This window comes from Lasioglossum baleicum, chromosome 15 (assembly GCF_051020765.1).
Source record: "Lasioglossum baleicum chromosome 15, iyLasBale1, whole genome shotgun sequence".
Classification (NCBI taxonomy): domain Eukaryota; kingdom Metazoa; phylum Arthropoda; class Insecta; order Hymenoptera; family Halictidae; genus Lasioglossum; species Lasioglossum baleicum.
Genome location: NC_134943.1, coordinates 5,052,967 through 5,073,918, shown reverse-complemented (window position 1 = coordinate 5,073,918; position 20,952 = coordinate 5,052,967). Strand labels below are relative to the sequence as shown.

The window sequence follows — 20,952 nt, the reverse complement described above, 5'->3', positions numbered from 1 at the left end:
CCTAAGAACTTTTCAACCCCTTTGAGCTCGAAACTATTCTAAAAAACATTTTACCAACGAGAAACAGTAAAACGAAGAACATGTATAAAAAGTTTCCAAAACTATTCGTAGTGAGATACGACCGAATCAGAGAAATCGAAAAAGTTAAAAATCGCTCTGCGAGCGTCGCGACCGCGACCGGAAGAGCCGTATCTCCGCTTGAATTCCGATAAACGAACATTAATTCGGTGGATTCAGAACCAGCTGGGGGACAGAGAGAATCATAGAGGGGTTCTGATTTCACTGAATAGCAGCGGAAGTGCAGCAGCAGCGTGAAAACGGCATGGAAGGTGGGACGAAGATTTATACTGCGCCAGACCCGGTTATTGCACCGGTTTTCCCTCTGTTAATGCACTCGGGAAATTGAATCGAAACCCCCAACCTCCTGACGATCTTCCTAAACGAATGTAAAAAGAAAAAATAGAGGACACTCGCGGTTCCATCCATCGACACCCACGCATCTTGCCTCGATCTTTCAGAACAGAAGAAGGGAAAGTATAGGGGAGATGTCCTCGATCGTGATTCATCGTCGCAATCCTACCCGGACGCGTTTCATTCGGACCCGATTCATCAGGCTGTCCACCAGAGCCAGAAACGTTTTTCAGTTCGTTTCGCCCGTTAATGTAATATTCTGTATTTTTCCCCCGGCGACTACCCTTCGGCGCGCGCTCTCGAAACGAGAAAATAAATAAATGTCGAGGGAGAACGTTTGCGCGCCACTAATTCCCGCGTCACCGAAGGTTCTCGGTGCGAATCGTGGTGTACGGGGGTGGATTTCCGGGGGTGGAACGCGTTTCATCCCCTCGGTCAAGCAGAAAAATCGAGACGGTCGTAGATGTGCGAAAATGACACAATATAAGGGTTGCCAAATGCAGCAAAGAACGACTGTTAACGTCGGACATCGATAGAAATTAAGTGTCCGGTTTACGGTTCGCTGAATTTCTACTTAAGTACATCACAAGGATTCGTCGCAAAGATTCTGATGCAGAGACAACGGTAATACAACGACGTGCAAACAGCGGCCAAAGCTAAAAGTCCCCGATCAAGCTGAACGGCGAAAACACGGCTTGCGAGTAAATAAATAAATAATTCAGGGCCTCGAAGAAGAATGTATCGAGGTTAAGGAGAAGTACACCGATAAGGAGGAATAATGTGCCGTAGTGTTTCGCATCCCTTGGCTTTTCGCGAACTTGCTGACCCGCCGCGCCGCGCCGTGCTAGGTTGGACTCGCGTCGCCTCGGTTTTGGCCGAAAGTCGGGATCGAAGAAAATACAGGATCAACCTCGTGACCCGGTTAACTCGAACGACGGTCGTGGCAGCTGTTCGAAAATGTTCATATCGGAATTATATGGGGCGCGGATGCACGTGCGGACCGTAAGACCCGATGAAACCGAGAGCTATGTACAGGATCGTTCACACATCTGGAACCGTTCGGATAATCCCGTAAATATTGGCTGCGAGACGTTGAGGAAACGGTGTATGTACATGGAGGCTGCACGATGCAGTTCGAAAAATGTTTCTCTACTGTTCCTTCGTGTTTTTTATCATGATTTATTTGCTACATTTACTGTAACGAAGAAGAGAATTCTTCTGACGATGTTTTCTATTTTATATTTATAGCTGTTTTATGATGTTGCGAGTATGTTCTATGATTATTATTATTATTAATGTTACTGTAAAACAATACAAAGCGTACAAATATTCTTGAACACAACAATACCAAACGAGAAATTCTTAGATTACTGGGGGTGACTTGGTTTACGATAGAAGTTGCCATTGCCGTTCGAAACGTAAAACATAAACGCCTGTAAACAGTGTATCCCCGCAACTTTAGCAGACTTTGGACTTGCGAAAATAGTGAACTTTGATAACGACGGTTGTAAACACGGTATCACCGTATGTTTAGTTTAAGCGCTCGCGGAAGGCCGGGATATGTATTATCCAGGATGTATAGCATGTAGATAAAACGATAGCCAGAAGGTGGAAAAGGGGGTCAGAGCGATACGAGCGGATTTCCGTAGAGGGAATCCCAGTAAACACGGTAATCTCGTCGGGATTAGATGGTCGTTGATCGTTAAGGGCGGCACGGAGGCGTAATGAGGCGTGGTCTCTTCATTAATAAAGTTTAAATGAAGCGACGCGGCCGAGAAAAATTGTTAGCCAGTTAATTACCGGCGTGATAAAGGGGCAGAGTCGCGTCCAGCGAGATTGAGAAACTTCCCTCACAATGCCGAGGATTTTCGTTTCACCCCTCATTTTCCTGGATGGTCTTCGACGCGGCTTCTGTGCTGGAGACACCTGCAGAACCCTCGTGAACGTAAATTCATTCTTCGGGACCTCCTTCGACCAACCCACCGACTTCGACGAACAACGGGTCTAAAGTGCACGATTATGGGAACGACGGGCGATCTTAGACAATGTGCGAAATGTCAACAGATTGGCACAAGTGGCAAATCATTTGTCGTTAAATTGCACAGAATTTGCTATTTAATCGCTGATCTCCTTCGTGCTAAAATTGACCAAGAAAGTTTGATATAAATTCGACCGAAATGAGCTGCTCGACAACACGTAGGTTTATAATGAATAAAAGTTTGACTATGTGAATGGAGAGGGCGTTTCTTTAGCTTTCAAATTATTATAAGGATTTGGTCAAGGGTGGTCACCCTTGCCCTCGCAAGAGTTGTTTTGATTTATCACGAGCACGGACCGATCGCTTCCTCTAGCAATGGCTCAAGGACCTGGCCTAGATCCTTGGCACCCTGCTGAGAACCACGCTATCGAGAGTGTTCGAGATTCGAAGAGGGTGCACGAGTACAAGACTCTATTCTATCTGGAGGGAACGTTTCGGTTGGCTCCGTGGATGGTCCCGTTCGTTTCTTGGGTGACGTCAACGGGGTGTATTCATTAGAGCCTCTATGCAGGCGTGTAGTTCTAATCATTGATAGAATCAAATCAGCAAAGGAAATAGAAATAAATGAATTTGACGAATTCACAATTTTTCTTTTCAAGTATATACAGGGTGTCTCCGCTGAAGGAGGCCACCTAAATATCTCCTTTATTTCTAATGGCACAAAAAATATTTATGGCATAATTTAAATGGTATCGAAGGAGGAACAGTTTCTTTTGTCCGGTTACTTTCTCATAGTATCTTCAAGGTCATCGTAATGTTTTTATCGGGAAAACTTGTTTTTTCTTTATTCCATCTTATAGCGGCTGAATAAATGCATTTGAATATGCTTAAGTCATTAACAAGATGGAATAAAAAAAATAAGTTTTCCCGATAAAAAATATCGATGACCTTGAAAAAACTGAGAAAATAACCGGACAAAAAAAACTGTTCTTCTATGATATGCCTGTTTCGATACCACTTAAATTATTCCATATAAATTTGTTGTGCCATTAAAAATAAAGGAGATATTTAGGTGGCCTCCTTCAGCTGAGACACCCTGTATATCCTGGTCTCTAAAAACTTCAATATAAAAGTGCTCGAAGCACTAAGGGTTAATTTTCTTTATATAGAACGCAAAATGAAAATCATTTAGAAACATTGAATCCAGCAGAAAAATTCGAAATCTGTTTTTGCTTCTGTTTCGTTGATCACCTTTTTGCGTTTGTGCATCAGAAGGGTGTGATTTTGGTGATCGACAGGATCACACGTGCACTCGCGCGTGTAAGATGCACGCAGACGCAGAGTCGCCTCGCGATCGACCGGACCGCGGCCAAATCGACACGCGAATTTATCGCGGGGGCAAAAAGTGCGAACACATTGTTGGAAAGGCGCCAGGTAACGCCACCATCCCCAAGTTGCATTCCACGGGACCGAATGCTGTGTCCTGCTCCAGCCAACACGATAAATCCCCTTTTTCCCTATCCAGAATTTGCGAGACCCGATTTGCGACCACCTAGTTGCTTCTCCACGCGTCAAATTACTTTCACTACTTTCTTTTCCATTTTTATATTCTCCCTCTTTTTTTCCACTTTGCTCTGTCATGTCAACGGCAGAGAGATTTTCTTGACCGTCAGTAGAACACGTAGCAGACCATCTTTCATCGATTACCGGCACTGTTGCAGACTTACTTTACCTCTGTTTCTTTTCTATGTATCAGTGGTGGGATCTCAAACTCCTCTCTCTCTCTCTCTCTCTCTCTCTCTCTCTCTCTCTCTCTCTTTCTCTACCCCTACTGTACCCTCCCTCTTATACAAGATTGTATATTTTGTTTTTATTTCGGAAATCTCATTGGTGGTTTATATATGCATGCTGAACTCCTTGCACTATGATTTATACCACAGGTACAATAATTAAAATTTCTTTATTTCATAATTAGAATTCCCTTTATTTCAACGCAAACCACGTATTTGGGAGGCTATTATTCGGCGTTCCAACATTTCTCTAGTTCTCTGCGAAGCTTGAGCTACATAGTGCGAGCCAATCTTTCACCCTCGGCCGCCAATACTGTGCCAGGGCGTCGCGTTCTCGAAAACTGGAGCGTTTCCGAATGGCTCGACGGAGGTAGCTTTCTCCAGAGCCAGCTGACAATGGCCTGTCACCTCGGGAACCTCGCGTCGGCCTCCGATACACGGTCTTCCAAATATTGGACCACCGATTCCGGTAGAATCGAGGATTATTTCCCGGCTCTGTAAATATTGATCGGGCTTAATCGGCAGGCTGTCCCGGCCGAGTCTTCGTCAATGTTTGAACGGTCCCAGAGTGGAGCAGGGTTACCGAAGCGCTTCAAACTCGCGGAGAGCCTCGAAAATTATTTCACGGATGGTGGACGAGTGCCTCTGCCAGAACTGCGGCGAAGGTGGACCTCGCGAAAAAACCGGAACGTACGAATAAATACAAACAAACGCCAATCTGAGGGGGGCAGGACTGTTGGGTGAATCGGTGATTGGTGAAATCGATGGTTCCTTTTCAGTTGGATTGCTTTGATGCAGTCTGATGTGTGGACTGATTCTTTTTCCAGGTGATTTTAGACACACTGGTAAGTTATTTTGAAGATAACAACGGCGCGCTAACACATAAATTTTCTCCAATTCATTTTTCACTTTACCCTCTCCTGTACATCCAGTTGCATTCAGTTCTACAACTTCCGCAATTGTTTAAATATCTTAATAGAATTTAGCTAGAAATGTCCACAAAGAATGGAGCTTTCATTACCAATACTAAAAAATTTGATTCTTTAAACTCGCACCAATCTGCAACCCATTTAAGATCGAAGGAAAGAGTTAAACGAGTCGCAGAGTTCGTTCCAGTGACGAACAATATTTTTGTCCGAGTTTCTCCGGGACGTCGAGATAAAAGGACAACGAGGCAGTCAATCGAGAACGTTCCTTTCCCCGCTGGTCCACCGAGCTGGAAAATTCGGCGACGTCGGATTAACCCTGAAGCCGGGGATTAGCGGGCAGATCCACCTCCTAGATCACCGGGTCCGGCGTAACTGTCCCCTTCGTAGGTACCTGCCGCTTTAGTAACGACGTTTTGTAAAGCGGATACGAGCGATCGCGATAGTCTACCTCATAATACACGAGGTGATGCCTCTCCCTTATCGTCCAGACAATATTCTTTCCGTCCCCGTCGTAGTTTAACCACCCACGTTTCTGAACTCGCGACGTGTTCTTCTACCTTCTCCAAGAACTGGGCAACTCGAGTCCAGCAAGAAAGAAATTTCCCCACCTTCGTAGGAAGGTTTGACTGTATAAAATTGTCGACGAAGATAACATATTGTACAGAGTGTATAAAAAGTAATGGTCCTCTGTCCTATAGGTGAATCTACACCTCTGGATCGGCAGACATTTGCAAAAAAAACTTGATCAAACTTGATGAAGGAAATATTGATTTTTCGAGAATCATCTGTGTTCCATCGTGAAACGCTTCTTCATATTATTGCTGCGGGTACAAAGACTACTGGCGACATACCTGAGAAGGTATCCGCGGATCGGCTCCGAGATGGCCGATTATTTTACAACCACCGCGCCCTGACAACTTCAACCCCGACAGACGGACAACACGTGCGACGGACCAACCGAAGCGCGACGCGCAGGCATACACTCATAAATCATACCATTGACGACCGAAGACAATCAAAAAAGGACTTTGACAATTTCCCACTCCTCAACCTGAAGTCCTTCTGACACACCCGTGTCCAATTAACAAACGTTACATTTCCCCACCTAAATCCATCGTTCACCATTCACAAAAAAATCGAGGTGATAACAGGTGACAATCGCAGTACTACTTTGATCGTGATCGAAAGTGTGTTGTGTAGTGTTTAGTGATTGTGTAGAAATATGGTGTTTCGTGCTTTAGTATTATTAAGACGTATTTGCGCAGTGTGCTGTGGATTCGACGGAGGAATAGAAGAATCCGCAAAATTTGTAAGTCCCTATACATTACATTAGTATTTTATAATGTAGGATTAATATTCTTATGAATAATGTGTTGATGTAAAAACAAACTTTGACAATAATTTCCAACAACTTCACTTTTACAACAACTTTACAAGTTACTTTTACAAATGTCCACCGATCCAGAGGTGTAAATTCACCCCTACGACGGATGACCATTACTTTGTATACATCCTGTACAAAAATCGTAAACTTAGAGACGTGTTCTGATAGCAGAAAAGCTTTACGCTTTAAAACATGCTCAGACAGATTATATTGTACAATTTCTTTTTTCAAATTTCTTTTTTAAATTGTATTGGTAGTTCAAATATCTAATAGAGGTGAGTGTGTACATCACAGTATCCTACACAGTACGTGTCCACGAAGGGTTTAGCATCCGGGTGTTTTTACCAAGGCTAATTTCTCGCAGCGTAGAGCAGGTGGAAAAAATTCAGATTGCGCAGTAATAGTGCAGGTCTTCTGGGTGGAAGGCAAGAAAAGTTGAAACGCGCGGGAGAGTGACAAGGGGCCGCGGCGAGTGTCGCATCATTATCGTCCGTCGTTCGCCACCCTTCCCTTATTTAGCCTCCACGCTTTTTTCCGTACTTTTGCCACTTATGCGCCGCTCATCAGCACCGCCTTCTCTCCCTCTTTGTCGTGTCCCTCTCTGGAAACAGCACGCGAGAGAGGAGAGTCGCACTTTCTCAACCCTTGCACTTTCTCCTACGCGTTCTGCTCTCTCGCCTTCGTCTTATTTGCGCACAACCCCGTTCCAACAGCCCCCTCTCCCCCTCCCCCTCCGCCACCGTTCCTCGCACTACCCTGTTTTCCGGTGCAGAGATTGTTTTAATACCCCGATGGGCAGAAACTGTGACCCAGTTCCGTGCTGGTGAATACAGACACGACCCCACCGTATTCAGAATTCGGCCGGAGGCACGCGCGACAGCCGTCCCGTCTGCGAAACACCCACAACGAACCTAATCCTCACCCACCAGACCATAAGTTGCCCGAACACAGCCCCGGATGTCGCCCATGAAACACCTCTCCTGCAGAAACATTGGGCAATTCGATATTAGCATTGGCAGACTATGAAACTTAGAAACCTACATTTTCTCAAGAAATCGCGTAGCAGTTCCATTACTATTTGCACTATTGTTGATATAACTTCTAGCGGAACCTCCATTATCCGAACTGATCAGTGGAAAAAAAATGAAGGATCTTTTTATCTTTGCATTTATATATTGTAAAATTTTATTTCACACAGTTCCTCACTGTTTCCGACAATTATACCAAACATACTTTGATTTCTACAAACGAAATGTTTTTCATGACAGAGAATAATATTCATATTTTTGTATTACGATTAACCGATAGCAGCTGGTCCTCCTGTTTTCCCAAGGATCGAGGAAACTGGACACAGAAGACACTTCTGGTTCTGAACTGCCAGTCCTAGAGGAACGGGACGCTCTGCAGAATCTGTAACGCGAGAGTAGATGAAGGGGAAGCTAGCGGTTTCCGGGAATGAAAGACAGCACTAACCTCCGGATGAGATTTCACATAACACTTGGCAATCTGAAAGGCCTTATCGCAAGGATCGGTTCTATCTGGAAACAAACGGCTCGGTTAAAATGTATTTATATCCGCAGTCGCTCGGACGATACACCGGTTCTATACACTCACCAGAGGATTTGCATTTGTTAAACAATTGTTTCGAGGAGGCCTGCAGGCTTCGCGGGATATGTCTGAGCGCTCGTTGCACGTCTATGTCCGCGGTGCTGTTCATGATCCCGTTCTTCACCATGAAACACTTCAGGTAGCACTTCAGTTTGTGGTCCTCCTGCTCGAAATCGCCGGCTTTTAATTTCCTCAACGCGGCTGGAACAAAGCGCAACATTTTAACAACATTTTCAAACGAATTGTTCAAGATTTCTGTATCCTTTGCCTTGGTAGCTGAGAGTTAAACAACTTATCTTATTGATATTGATTTTTGACGCTTTCTGGGGGAAATAATATTTTGTTCAAAGTGTAAGCGGATCGGATAAATAAGTAGTCGCCGCGATACCCGTATCCCTGTTTATACAGCATAAGGCCCTGTGAAGTCGCTGCGGAGACAATAAGCTCTTTGATTCTGGCATGGGTTAGACGAGAGAGTCCTCGGGAGAGTCAGTCATGTTGAAACCACAGGCTACAGTCGAGTAAAGATTGCATTTTCAAAGAAAACAAATCTCGATTAGTAAACGCCAGACCCTCTTAAAAAAGCAAACACGATTTTTCTTCAATGTTAAATGATAGTCAATAATTTTTTTAAACATTCTAAACCAGAAGAACGACAAAACAGGCCACCTAATCGCCTTTTCCAGCACTGATGATACGAGAAATGTTTCTGAAACCTGGAATTTTATTCAAATTGAGTTTCATAATAATTTAAAAATCGTAAAGCCCATAGAAGTTGCATACTCTGAGGTATTTGAATGCCACGCTACTATACATAAATGAGACATAACATGGACAACCCTATGTCCATTTAAATAAAAAGTTCCGAATAAAAGATCCTGGAGTAAAAGATAAGATTCCCAAAAAGAAACATTTCTCGCGTTAAGACAAAAGATAATTAGTTAGCCCGTGTTAGATGGAGCTCTGGCAACTTCCCTCGGCATTTCTATGGTTAATTTACGACCATAGATTGAACTAGACTGTTCGTTCTCTCGAAGAATCCTACGAGCCCAGAGAAAAGTGAAATCTTTCCAGACTCTCCCTCGAACTTCCAAATCAGATTCGGCGCTTTCGCAATCTCTCGTCTACCGAACTTTCGAATGCCTGATAGATTACCCCAGGAAACCTTCGATTCCTTTCGACAGTCTTTCCTGATGTCGGCCCGGATGAAGTCCTGGAACACAAGCAGCCTCATTGTGAAACTTCGAACTATCCCAACAGCACGAAAACTAAAACCTCACCAGCGGAATTAGGACGACAATTAGGAACAGCGGTAACAAGCGATATCCAAACATGTTGCACCACGCGTCTAGAATCCTGAAGATCGTATGAACCTTTTCCGCAAGGAACTGGGAACTGGAGGAAACTCGAAACGAACCAGCAGAGACTTTATCAATTCGATAACCGGTTTGTTGTTCGGTGCAGATCGCATAAAAGTCGAGATTATCGAGAAAAAAGAGGCTGCTGGTCGTTTTTTCGCAATCAATCACGAAATGCAAAGGCGATTCGATAACGAGGCAGGCCTCAAGCAAACCGGAAGTCCTCGCGTTTTAGGCAGCCATTTCGAAATAATCGGACATCGGTGTGCACTATCGCTTATCGCGCTATCCGATGATCGGATAAGTTGCAGGCTGTCCTCCTCCCTGATCGGATTAAGAAAATCAGCATTTCCCGACCACGCGGTCTTATCGAGACCGGACATTAATCATAATCCTGTCAGGGGCTATCGCCGATAATCGAGATGCACTAAATTGCGAAAGCGTGGCGTGTTATGCCGAGGAAGCTTCCGGTTCACCGGCGCTGATGAAAGTGGAACACTTTTTCACCCACGGAGGAAGAAACCGGCAATTTTTTGACGGATTAAATCAAGTTTAACCCTTTCAGTGCTAACCGATAGTATCATACCTATCCGACGAATGCCGGACCAATTGGACGAATTTGCTATGGTTTGGGAAAAAGCTCATAAAAAACAAAGTAGGTATGATATTTACAAAATTCAAAAAGGAGATTAAACAAAAGGGAGATTAAAGTAATGTTAATTGTATTCCAATATTTGTTGAAAATCATACGAATAACATAAATATTAAAACATTATGAAAAACAGAAAAATCAATTCTCTTTTACAAACAATATTTGTATTTGCACATAAGAAAATCATCGTTTGATCATAGCTGTATATAGATCACGTAGTGTGAAGTATAGATATTGCATTTTCAATCATTTGTAACAAAATAACTAATATCGGACCACAAAACTAAAGATAATTCCATGATCCACGGCAAGTGTCTGGAGGATTATATGCTACAAAACGAGTGATTCGTGTAGTATAACGTTACTGAAATAAAATTTTAGTATTGTTCTCCAACAACAAGGCGTGTGCAGCAAATTTTAAAAAGTTCAGAGCGATTAAATGGACAAAAATGCTGCAGAAACCAGCACTCAAAAACGACACAAACACGTCTCGAATTTGCACAAAGACATATGCCCAAGACAGAAGAATGGGAAAATATCATTTTCTCCGATGAGAAAAAGTTTAACTTGGATGGGCCAGATGGTTACAAATACTACTGGCACGATTTAAGAAAAGAAAGTAGTGTTGCAATGAGTCGTAACTTCGGTGGTGGCTCATTAATGATTTGGGCTGCATTCACAGCCAATAAATAAACACCAATCTGTCGAATTAATCATAACATGAATTCGATACAATATACGGAGCTGTTGGAGATAGTCTTAATACCACTTACAGAAGAAATTGAGACTGATAGTTTCATTTTTCAGCATGATTACGCCTCTATTCATGAATCAAGACAAACAAAGTAGTGGTTCGACAACAAAAATATGAGGATTTTGACATGGCCGAAGTTCGCCAGATTTAAACCCAATTGAGAATCTTTGGAGAATACTTGCAAGAAAACTGTATGGCAATTGTAAACGCAGTCTGTAAATTAATAATGAATGTAATCATGTAAATGGTTTCTTTTATGAATACTAAAATTATGAATACTATGGTGCATCAGCTACTCATTACTATGACATAATTATAAGATTTCACCAAAAAAACAGGTGGCTTTATGGTAATTTCAGGCAGCGTATCGTCGTTCGGCACAAAAAGGGTTAATTCGTATGGAGCGGGGGATACTGTTTTTGCGAATGGGGAACGCGGAGGCTTTGAAAATCTTTATGCTTTGCGGGAAGTAGTAGAGATGAGTGCTGTTTTTATGAAAATTTCATTTGATATAAATACGTGTAGGAACTTGGCAAGGTAATGTAGAAGTAGAATGTGCCAGGTCTTGTACATTACGCATACAGGTATACTTTGGAAATTTTTATCGTGTATTTCTGTGAAAACTTTTATAAAGAAAATAATATTTTTAGTGACCCGAAGTAAAAAGTAGACACAAAGGAAATACGATTGCATTCTTAGATCAGAGCCGGGCAACTGGTGGCCCGCGGGCCGCACGCCGCTTCTTTCCACTCCTCTCAGTGGCTATCAGCGTTTCCCACCATTCGGACTTATGAAAGAAATAATGTGCGGCCCGCAGGCCGCCAGAGCGCCAGCTCTTCGGTTCCGGAGATACAGACCAGTTAGAAGTGAAGAGTGGGAGAACCCACAAACTCTGGTGGGACCGCGCAGCGACAGCGGGGAAAAAGTTGCCCGGCTCTGTGTTAAATAAGTCTAATGAACACATGTGCAAAGATTCATAAAAATCGGCGTGTATCGTTCATCGGGAGATAGAGTATTATTGGAAAGGGCACGTAGACTGCAGAATGCAGAATAGAGAAGATAACAAATGCAAACCAGTGACTCATTGCTAACTGTAAGAAGATATTGGACTCTGGCGATACAACGCTTCACTGAGTGTGAGACAGAGATATCACACGCAGAAACCAGAGAAGAGAACTAACGGCTCAGTCCCACTCAGTCCTCCATTGAATGCGATCACGTGTTCCTTGTTGACCGTCATGGAAACGAAGTCGCAGAAGCAACAGTCCAATTGTTGCAATCTTTTGCAAGTTATTATTCAAGGGCGTCAAAAGTGTGTGACATTGCATGGTAAAGATAGTGTAACAAAACAAGTGCAATTGCCACCTGAAAACGGAATTCTCTGCAATGCTTGTCGGCTTCTGTATGCAATTCTGGTCACCAAGGGAATTCAAATTGTCGTCCCAAGGTTCAACTACAGTACACCTGGAAAGGAATTTCGTAGTGATGCTACGGTGAATTGTTGTTCGACTGATATTGCGCCGCAGAAATCTAAGAAACGTTCTAGGAAGAAGTCGGCAAGAAAAAGTAAGTATCTTGGACATTTTTATATTTTCTGACTATTTTAGACATTTTTTATGTTCATGTAACGGTGGAAACTGCAGGAAGTTAATTAAACATTGCCTATAAACATTTTGTGAAAGTGGTTTGGTCCATAAACAAATGTGGATTTTTATTGGTTAATTTGTTAGTGGTCTTATTTATATATGTATATTCTAAAGAATATAGACGTTTTATAGAATTTTTTGTCACTGTTTACCATGCCATTTTACCACAACTTTAGAAGATTAAAGATGTTATAAATGTATAACACATCCACAGTCTGATAATTAGATAAATACTATTTATTTAACGGCATTCGTTGAAAATATTAAAAAGTGTCTGAAGAATGTGTTCTGTTTATCGATTTGTAAATATTCTGTGATTAGTTGCCAAAGTTTTCCAATATTACAAAAATTATGGTGCATATCCTTAAATATGAAGTTTTGATGTTTGTTTATGAAATATATGTATATAGTATATTCATAATATTGACTGCGTGACTATGTGGGAAGCTTCTATTTAGAGTGATCCATGTTCATTTGACCACAGTAATTACCGAAATTTAAGCCAGAAATGTTTATTTTCACCGAGCAAGGCCCAGGAGACAAGATGGTCTCTGAAAAGGAGAATTGCGAAAAGGGCCGAGGGAAAGGGTGCGGGTAGGTAGGCAGCCGTTGATAACCGCGGGAAACTATTTCTAGCGTTCCCCGAGGAGGATTGTAGGCATAAAAACAAGACGAGGTATATATGAAGGCGTCTGTATGTCTCCGTCTCCGTTGCACCTGAAACTTTTTGCACATCGTTAGCCCGATTCTCGGAGAAGAGCGCTTTCCGCTGGACTAGAGGCTTTCAAATCGACTGTAGCCGCGCTACAGTTTCCCTTGTCGCGTGCGCGGTTCTCTGCGCAGATAGTGGTTCCGTCGCGTTCGGCACGCTGGATTGATCAACGAACAAATTCCGTGTTCGATCGAATCGTGTGTATTTTCATTTCTCGGCCCATCGGAAATCGGCTGTGGCGGCTCTCTCGTCGTTCCCCCGGTGTTCTCTCGTCTCTCCTCGCCTCTCCCGTTTCATCGACGACGATGCTCGCTGAGACCGCCGTCGCCCGGAATTAGGTTATGTCGGTCGTCGTCGGAGTCGGAGGAAACAGCAGTGGCGCTGCGTGCATCGCCACACGAGTATAATTAAAATCAATGTAACGGTGCAGTGTTTCGGGACGGACATTCCTCGCCCGCTATTTTCCACCGTCCTCCAGCTAAAAAGGAGAAATGTCGAACGGCCTGGCAATGCTGAATAATGACAAGGGAACCACGGAGACAAGTATGAGATCCGTACAGTGTATTCTTTAATTCATCGTCGAGTTGCCTCTATGCGGCCCCCATTCCGAACCTCGTGTCTCTCTTGTTGTTTAGGGTACAACCCGTCCATCGTCGATACGAACGCGATACCGTTCCCGGCGGATCGGTCGCAGGAGTCACACATGACGGGGGTGAGCACTTTTTCATTAATTGTTGTTAATTATGGAACGGATACTCGTCCCCCTCGAGCGTTATTAACCGTAGCTCGATGCCCTATTCACAGATGGAGCAACCAAATATCTCAAGGCCCATACTGAAGAGGCCCGCTGACTCTGAACCCGAAGGTCAGTCGCTGGTTGCACTATACCTTACAACCCTCTAGACAGACCCTTAGTTGTCCTGCATGTATGTACACGAACTGTGTACTTTCCGATAGAAAACAACTGAACACGGATCACCTTAGAAGTATTCCAAGTTGTAGATTTTTGTTGCTAAAGGAAATGTAATACAGATTGTGTAACTTGATTTTGTATATTTCCTATTTTTCCAGGTACCATCAGTCCAAAGAAACGGCACAAGAATCCACAGCCCAAAAACGCAGTATGTGCTTTAAACGAGTTGAAGACCGGAGCCATGTACAAGGTAGTGGATCAGACCGGCCCCACGCATGCTCCCATTTTCACAATCGCGGTACAGATAGATGGACAGACCTACGAAGGGAAAGGACGCACCAAAAAGATGGCCAAGCACGCAGCAGCAGAGTTGGCTCTGAGGAACATCGTTCAGTTTAGGAATACGCCGGAGGTACACCAAGCGATCAACACCTGCCAGCCCTCCATGCCTCTGGAGCCTGACTTCACGAGCGACGTCACAGAGCGTGACAATCACTTAGTAAATGCTTTTAAAACATTGACACAGGAACCGAAGAGCCCAAACAAGTTTCTAGAGAAAGGACCCGTGGCGCTCATCAACGAACTGTACCCAGGCGTCGTCTACAAATGCGTATCCGACAATGGGGAGAGTTATGCAAAGTTCACGATATCGGTGACCATCGACGGTGAGATCTTCGAGGGCACCGGGCCGAGTAAAAAACTGGCGAAAGCTGCGGCGAGCAAGGCAGCATTGGCCAAATTGAGGAACGTCCACAGTTCCTCGTTCTGCATACCGCTTCCTGTTCGCGTTCTGCCGAACTTCTCAAGCAGCGGTCACTGGCAAGACCAGATGCAGCTACCGCAGATGCTGGCCGACAAAATCGGGAAAATGGTAAATCAGAAGTTCAGCGAACTCATACAGTCCAAACCGCAACATGCTCGCCGCAAGGTCTTGGCCGGCATCGTACAGACCAAGGGCTCGGACGCCGAGCTCATTTGCGTGACGACTGGTAAGATTCTTCTTCTACAACACAGTCTAAAGGTGCCGATATACTAGCAAGTAAGAGTGCGAATACACTGGCAAATTACTTGTGACATTTCTTGTAAGAGTAACTTGCAGAAGTATGTCCGTGTCTGAGGAGACTCGGGACAGCACAGGTGTAAGGGGAGTAAACAAGTTTAAGGTAATGTTAACAAGAAATGTTGCAAATTACTTGCTAGTGTATTTGCACCTTTACAAAGGACCTAGCTACATAAACCATTGTCCCGCTTCTTTCAAACGAAAAGGTACCAAATGCGTATCCGGAGAGCACTTGAGTGTCAGCGGAGGTGCTCTGAATGACTGCCACGCAGAGGTGGTGGCACGGAGGTGTCTGTGCGAGTACTTGTACAAGCAGCTGGAGCTTCACACAGAAGAGAGAATCATAGAGTCCATCCTAGAACCCGCAAAGAAGGGTTTCAAACTGAAACAGGGCATCCAGTTTCATTTATACATCAACACCGCCCCGTGCGGCGACGCTAGAATATTTTCTCCACATGAGGAGAACGAGTCTGTAGACAAACATCCTAATCGGAGAGCTAGAGGACAATTGCGGACCAAGATTGAGTCCGGAGAGGGGACGATACCCGTGAAAAGCAGCGAGGGTATACAGACGTGGGACGGTGTTCTTATGGTAAGCACTCGATCGAGGACTGCACATGCGAGCTGTACATGAAAAGTGTACTAGGGCTGTAAATGAAGTTCGATCTTCCAGTTGCATCTAGAATTTCTGATTGTTCGGATGTTTGTTTAATCAGGGATTAACGGTTTTAACGGTTTGTTACATTCTTACGCTCGCTACCGAATGTTGATTACAAAACGAATTTCGGTTGTTAATAACACATCGATCGTCGGCTCGTAATGACAACCAGCCGGACGAGCAGACGATCGTCAGATCATCCCATACGAGTAATACCTATGTACAGTTCGATTAGATAGGATTGAATCGATAAGCAAAAGCAGATCGTTTGGTGGCTCTCGATAAGTAATCCGCGGATCTTTATGCAAAATAAAAATCATATTTTTATCATTTGAAATTATACCCACCGATCTTTGGTATAAATGCATAAAATCCACAGTCTATTGATAGGAATATCTGAGCAGTCAGGGATACTTGGTGTAATAAGAAGCGGAAATATTGGCGGTTTTACAGCACTAATACAAATCGTTTGTTTGAACCTCCAGGGCCAAAGACTGCTGACGATGTCGTGCTCGGACAAAATAGCTCGATGGAACGTACTTGGTGTGCAAGGTGCACTTCTAAGCCACTTCATCGAGCCAATTTACTTCCACAGCATCGTTTTAGGCAGTCTATTGAACCCAAGCCACATGTACAGAGCGGTCTGCGGACGTATTGAAAACACGATTCAGGGTCTGCCGCCGCCGTACAGGCTTAACAAGCCTCTAATGAGCCTCATTACATCCTCGGAAGTTAGGCAGCCAGGGAAAGCGCCTAACTACAGTGTAAATTGGACTATCGGTACGTAAGGTCGGCAGGTGGGTCCAATTAAGAATCTCACTGTAAATATTTCATGCGCCCCTCAGGTCAGGCGGACGCTGAGGTGATAAACTGCACCACGGGAAAAGACGAGCTCGGCAAGCCATCCAGAATATCGAAGCAGGGATTGTTCAGACGGTTTTACAATCTGCTAGGTAAACTCGACACTATCGATGACGCTGATCAGAATCAGTGCCGTCACTACCTCGACGCGAAGTCCTCAGTGCAGAATTACTCGGTGAGTACCACTTTGTGATGACTAGACTGCGAATTTATCTTTTTTTACATAGTCTTAGAGAGCAGGAAAGATTTTTTGCATAAAGATTCGCAGTCTAGATGATGATACATATGTGGCCGAGCGCGGTCACGAGTCGGTGGTTCGTCATTGTTCTCTTACCGTTTTTCTTGTGCGACAGCTTGCCAAGCATCAGTTGAAGGAGGCTTTCGTAAAGGCACATCTTGGAAGTTGGGTTAAAAAGCCGATCGAACAAGACATGTTCGAGGTCGATATCTGACTAAATCAGAGTAACGACAAACCGGCGACTAATGATACGGATTTTCGTGTGACAGATTATGTGGTTCCTACTGCAAACTAGATCGCTCGTTCAGCGTGTTATAATATGGCAGAATGCGGCATCAGTAAAGCATAAATCGTAGGATCTCACGCGTGACTCACCTTTCACTTTGCGTTGGGTGATATATATATTTTATACATACATATTGTATGTAGATTATATACATACAATATGTCTCTTCAGAGTGTGCATGTATCGGAGAAAAGGGACGATCAAAGGCAAAAGGGGAGGAAAGAGTACACGAGAGAGAAAGAGAGGGAGAGATAGAGAAATAGAAAGAAAGATAGGGAGAGAGGGTAGGATGTGTGAGAGAGCAAGGGATACGAATCATGTAATCATTTTTGGTCTTCGAGCCGTCGGAGGTTTTACTATTCGATAGTTGCTCAGTTTAAATAATAGGGTTTATCATACGCGGCACGTTTCGATACTTCGAATTTTAATCTTACATCGTTTTAGCGTAACGTCAATTTCGGCAGACTTTATAGACTGGTAGTAGAAGACACAGACCAGACAGAATGAGACTCAGAAAAAAAGATAGTGAGAGAGAGAGGGTTTCACGTAGTGAACAAAAGAATTTTACGTTGTCAAAACGTATCCGAGGTATCAGTTTTCACGAAGCAAACGATTGTGCACATATCCGTACCGTCAGTCTTCTCTTTTTTCCAAAAGTGTCTCGACACGAGAACGACGAAGAGAGTACACACCCTCGTCCGTAGTTCTCACGACACACTTCTCTATTCATTTGTAGTCACTCGAACGCAAACGAGGGAGAGAGACTAAAATGGAGAAAAGAAATACGGAAAAAAAGGAAAACATTCGAGATGGGGGGAGGGGCAAATCCCGAGATTTTACTCGTGCCTGCAGTATTTTTTTCTTAGGCGTTATAGGTATATAAACAGTGATAATAACATGCATCACGTTACATCCCCGAAGGCTGTGACCGAGTGTAGAGAAATTGTCGACGTGCAAGTAAATTACATACTTCGTTGCGGATGTCGACAAAACGGAACAGGAATCGATTCCTTGTCGGCGTCACGGATATATATATTCTTGTCTCGCTATTAATCATTGAAGGGTTTTGTAGCAATGACGAGGTAGCTCCACTTTTTTTTACACAATTTGTTCCATTTCGAAACGCGCCTGACCTTTCGATCTAAAAAAGAGTTTTAATAAACATTCATATTTAATGCTATTCAACACTTTCTTTGTGTCATTACCATATTTATATTTCTCTAGTTAATATTATCCATTATACGTACTATCTATCATCCATATGTATATTTATCGTAGATCACATTTGTGGTGTGAAAATGTTTAAATATTTGTATTACATAGCAATGAACATGGTTTCCTATTTAGGGACAAGACAAGACCATGTAATATTTTCTTGAACCGTTCTTCTATTGTATTTGTTCAATTTTATGTTAGGGTTAGTAGCTAGGGGTAATAATAATGATCAATGATGACATACATATATTCTCGAATGATTCCTACTTTTTGCTACTTTGGTACAGAAAGTAAGCAGCTTCAATAGTTAAATTGCATACATTGTAGCATTATTTATTTAAAATCTCAGCCAAGAGATGATCTCGTTTTAAATCTACGTACTAACATCAGCATAACATTTATAAGCAGACAGAGCATTTATAAAAGCAAAAATTGTTGTGAAGTGGAGGTGCCTTATGATTGCAACCTCTTCGATAGCAACCGGTTCTCCAGTGAAACTAGTCGTTTGAGGAACGCTCGCCAAAGAAATACGTTACAGTTTAGGTATAATGTTTTTTGGGTGAGGGTGGGAGGAGCGGTGTGCAGGGTATTGTTTCGTACGCAATTTCGTTTCGCCCTCGTCGACAACGAATCGGCCCTCGACAGTTCGATGTTGTCACCGCTGAGTTTTCATATAGGGAACAAATGAGAAATATATATAGGGTGAATGGTTTAGGATCGAACGGAGAGCGTGCGTGATTGTATTATACGAGTCAATAAGTAAATTAATAAGTACGTTACGGTTACTAGTTTAGAGAATCCTAAGATCATTGCCTCACTGTGCCAGTTCTTATATACAAATTCGTGCGATTCTGCCGTAGTGACACACTGCCCGGTGTCGGTCCAGTTTTGCGTGAGAAACTCGACGGCTGCGCGCGAAGGAAAGCGAGAAAGGAAGATAGAGAGAGAGAGAAAGGAAGAAGATTCGCGCCGTCGAAAAAGCTCAGTGAAGAACAAGTATTATATCCACACACGTATTATTAGAGAACTACTTCTTTCTAGAAGTGTTGTCAGTCGGTTAGCGCGACTCCTCGATATTAAGTTTAGTACAAATCTCTTGGGCGTTCTTCGTTTCGTCTACCTGATCTCTTTAGTTACCTGAAGCTTTACTTTTACTAGTTTAACTCGATTAACCATAATACTTTAGAAGCTCAAGCGAGAAGAAAAGACAAAAAGGAAAGAAAGAGAGGAGAGTAATAGAAAAGAGTGGGCAGGAATCACGTGCCAACATGGAGGAACGAGAAATGTAAACCAAATAACGCAACAACGTCAATGGGTTTCCGCAAGACTAAAATGATGAGATGCTTGTGTTCGCTTGTTTTCTCTGTACCCAATGAATGTTAGTATTAACGTTGCGTGCCATATATTAACCATTTAACTTTCCTTAGTCCCTCATTAACCTAGCCAGAAATAACAGAACGACGCCAGAGTTTTCTAACCACCATCGTTCTCTCGCCGCATGTTTCTTGTGTCTTCGCGATAACAATGTCGTACATTGTACATGGTCTCTGCAAAACGACGATGAAACACCCACAGAAATGACAGCAGAAGTAGAGTATCTGTACTCTGGTTACTTTCACAGAGTTCGTTTCGGAAGCGATGGCGCGGAGAAAGATCAAAAAACGAGGTAGCAGATTTTGCCAGGTGATTCGGGCCCGGAGGACGCATATTAAACGTTTTTTCACGAGTACGGTCGCTGAATCGATGACGGCGGATTGAGTCAGTATTTTACATTCTTAGGGAATAGCGTTTTTATTCGAGTAGAGGATAAGGGGACGCGCCGGAGGCCGCGGTTTTTTCTCTTCCGTAATCAGTCTCTCCGTGTCCACGCCGTGTCCCAAAAGTACACAGGTTCGATACAAAAGACACATCTACACACACACACATACATATATATATACACAAAGACCCATGCACATACACAGTTTCTATATTACATAATTGTTACGACTAAATATCACAGTACAGTGAGAAAAAGAAAAAGAGAGATCTACAGATACACAGAGACACACGCATAATTACATAAAGAGGATAAACACCGCCGAGGTAATTCGGGCATAACCGATTATAGCGGAACCACTTAATGGTCTCAGTGATCAAAAACCTGGAGTGAGCAAATATTACTTAGTTTAAACGAGGTTAAGGTAATTAAACAAGAAACACGCTAGTTATAGTCTACTTCGACTTTACACCGTTTTTTCGATTTTTGCCGCCCCGGGGGTCTCGTCGCGCCGGGGAGAGCCCATAGTCATAGTGAACATCGAGCATAATACGAACTTCGTAGTCAGCTAGAGTTTAAGCTTGACTAGTGCCTCTAGTTGTAACTTCTGTCCGAGCAGAAATTAAGTAAATACGATAGAGGAAAGAATGACGAATAATAAACCTTTATTTACCACAAGCGTATTGTTCACCGTTTATCTCGCGAGAGATCGTCACCTCTGTTTCCACCGATCATTTCCA

At 43.3% G+C, this 20,952-nt stretch overlaps 2 protein-coding genes and 1 long non-coding RNA gene across 5 annotated transcripts; 2 read left to right on the top strand and 1 right to left on the bottom strand.

Moving 5' to 3' along the window:
• Window positions 1-3,359: 3,359 nt before the first annotated feature.
• Window positions 3,360-11,555, top strand: LOC143216285 (uncharacterized). The gene is made up of 2 exons (XR_013010540.1): window positions 3,360-6,417; window positions 7,801-11,555. It is a non-coding gene; the product is annotated as an uncharacterized LOC143216285 (long non-coding RNA).
• On the bottom strand, window positions 7,662-8,517 carry Obp9 (odorant binding protein 9). The gene is made up of 3 exons (XM_076439187.1): window positions 8,107-8,517; window positions 7,966-8,030; window positions 7,662-7,902 (listed from the first exon to the last, which is right to left on the bottom strand). The coding sequence occupies exons 1-3, from the start codon at window positions 8,318-8,320 to the stop codon at window positions 7,876-7,878; spliced, it is 306 nt and encodes a 101-aa protein (XP_076295302.1). The 5' UTR covers window positions 8,321-8,517; the 3' UTR covers window positions 7,662-7,875.
• Window positions 11,556-11,955: 400 nt separating the features above from the next.
• On the top strand, window positions 11,956-17,212 carry Adar (adenosine deaminase acting on RNA). Of its 3 annotated transcripts, XM_076439169.1 has the most exons (8): window positions 12,458-13,765; window positions 13,858-13,934; window positions 14,027-14,087; window positions 14,294-15,124; window positions 15,402-15,787; window positions 16,339-16,633; window positions 16,699-16,889; window positions 17,068-17,212. In XM_076439169.1, the coding sequence occupies exons 1-8, from the start codon at window positions 13,714-13,716 to the stop codon at window positions 17,164-17,166; spliced, it is 1,992 nt and encodes a 663-aa protein (XP_076295284.1). In that variant the 5' UTR covers window positions 12,458-13,713; the 3' UTR covers window positions 17,167-17,212. The 3 variants fall into 3 exon arrangements, with proteins under 3 accessions (XP_076295283.1, XP_076295284.1, XP_076295285.1); XM_076439168.1 differs by lacking the exons at window positions 12,458-13,765; window positions 13,858-13,934; window positions 14,027-14,087 and adding an exon at window positions 11,956-12,430; XM_076439170.1 differs by lacking the exons at window positions 12,458-13,765; window positions 13,858-13,934; window positions 14,027-14,087 and adding an exon at window positions 14,090-14,208.
• Window positions 17,213-20,952: the final 3,740 nt, after the last annotated feature.

Coding starts and splice junctions, on each gene's coding strand:
- Adar (XM_076439168.1), top strand. CDS start 12,103: ATGGAAACGAAGTCGCAGAAGCAACAGTCCAATTGTTGCAATCTTTTG. Junction 12,431..14,293: donor GAAGAAGTCGGCAAGAAAAA/GTAAGTATCTTG, acceptor CTATTTTTCCAG/GTACCATCAGTCCAAAGAAA. Junction 15,788..16,338: donor CGTGGGACGGTGTTCTTATG/GTAAGCACTCGA, acceptor TTGAACCTCCAG/GGCCAAAGACTGCTGACGAT.
- Obp9 (XM_076439187.1), bottom strand. CDS start 8,320: ATGTTGCGCTTTGTTCCAGCCGCGTTGAGGAAATTAAAAGCCGGCGAT. Junction 8,031..8,106: donor TAACAAATGCAAATCCTCTG/GTGAGTGTATAG, acceptor GTTTGTTTCCAG/ATAGAACCGATCCTTGCGAT. Junction 7,903..7,965: donor ATGTGAAATCTCATCCGGAG/GTTAGTGCTGTC, acceptor CTCGCGTTACAG/ATTCTGCAGAGCGTCCCGTT.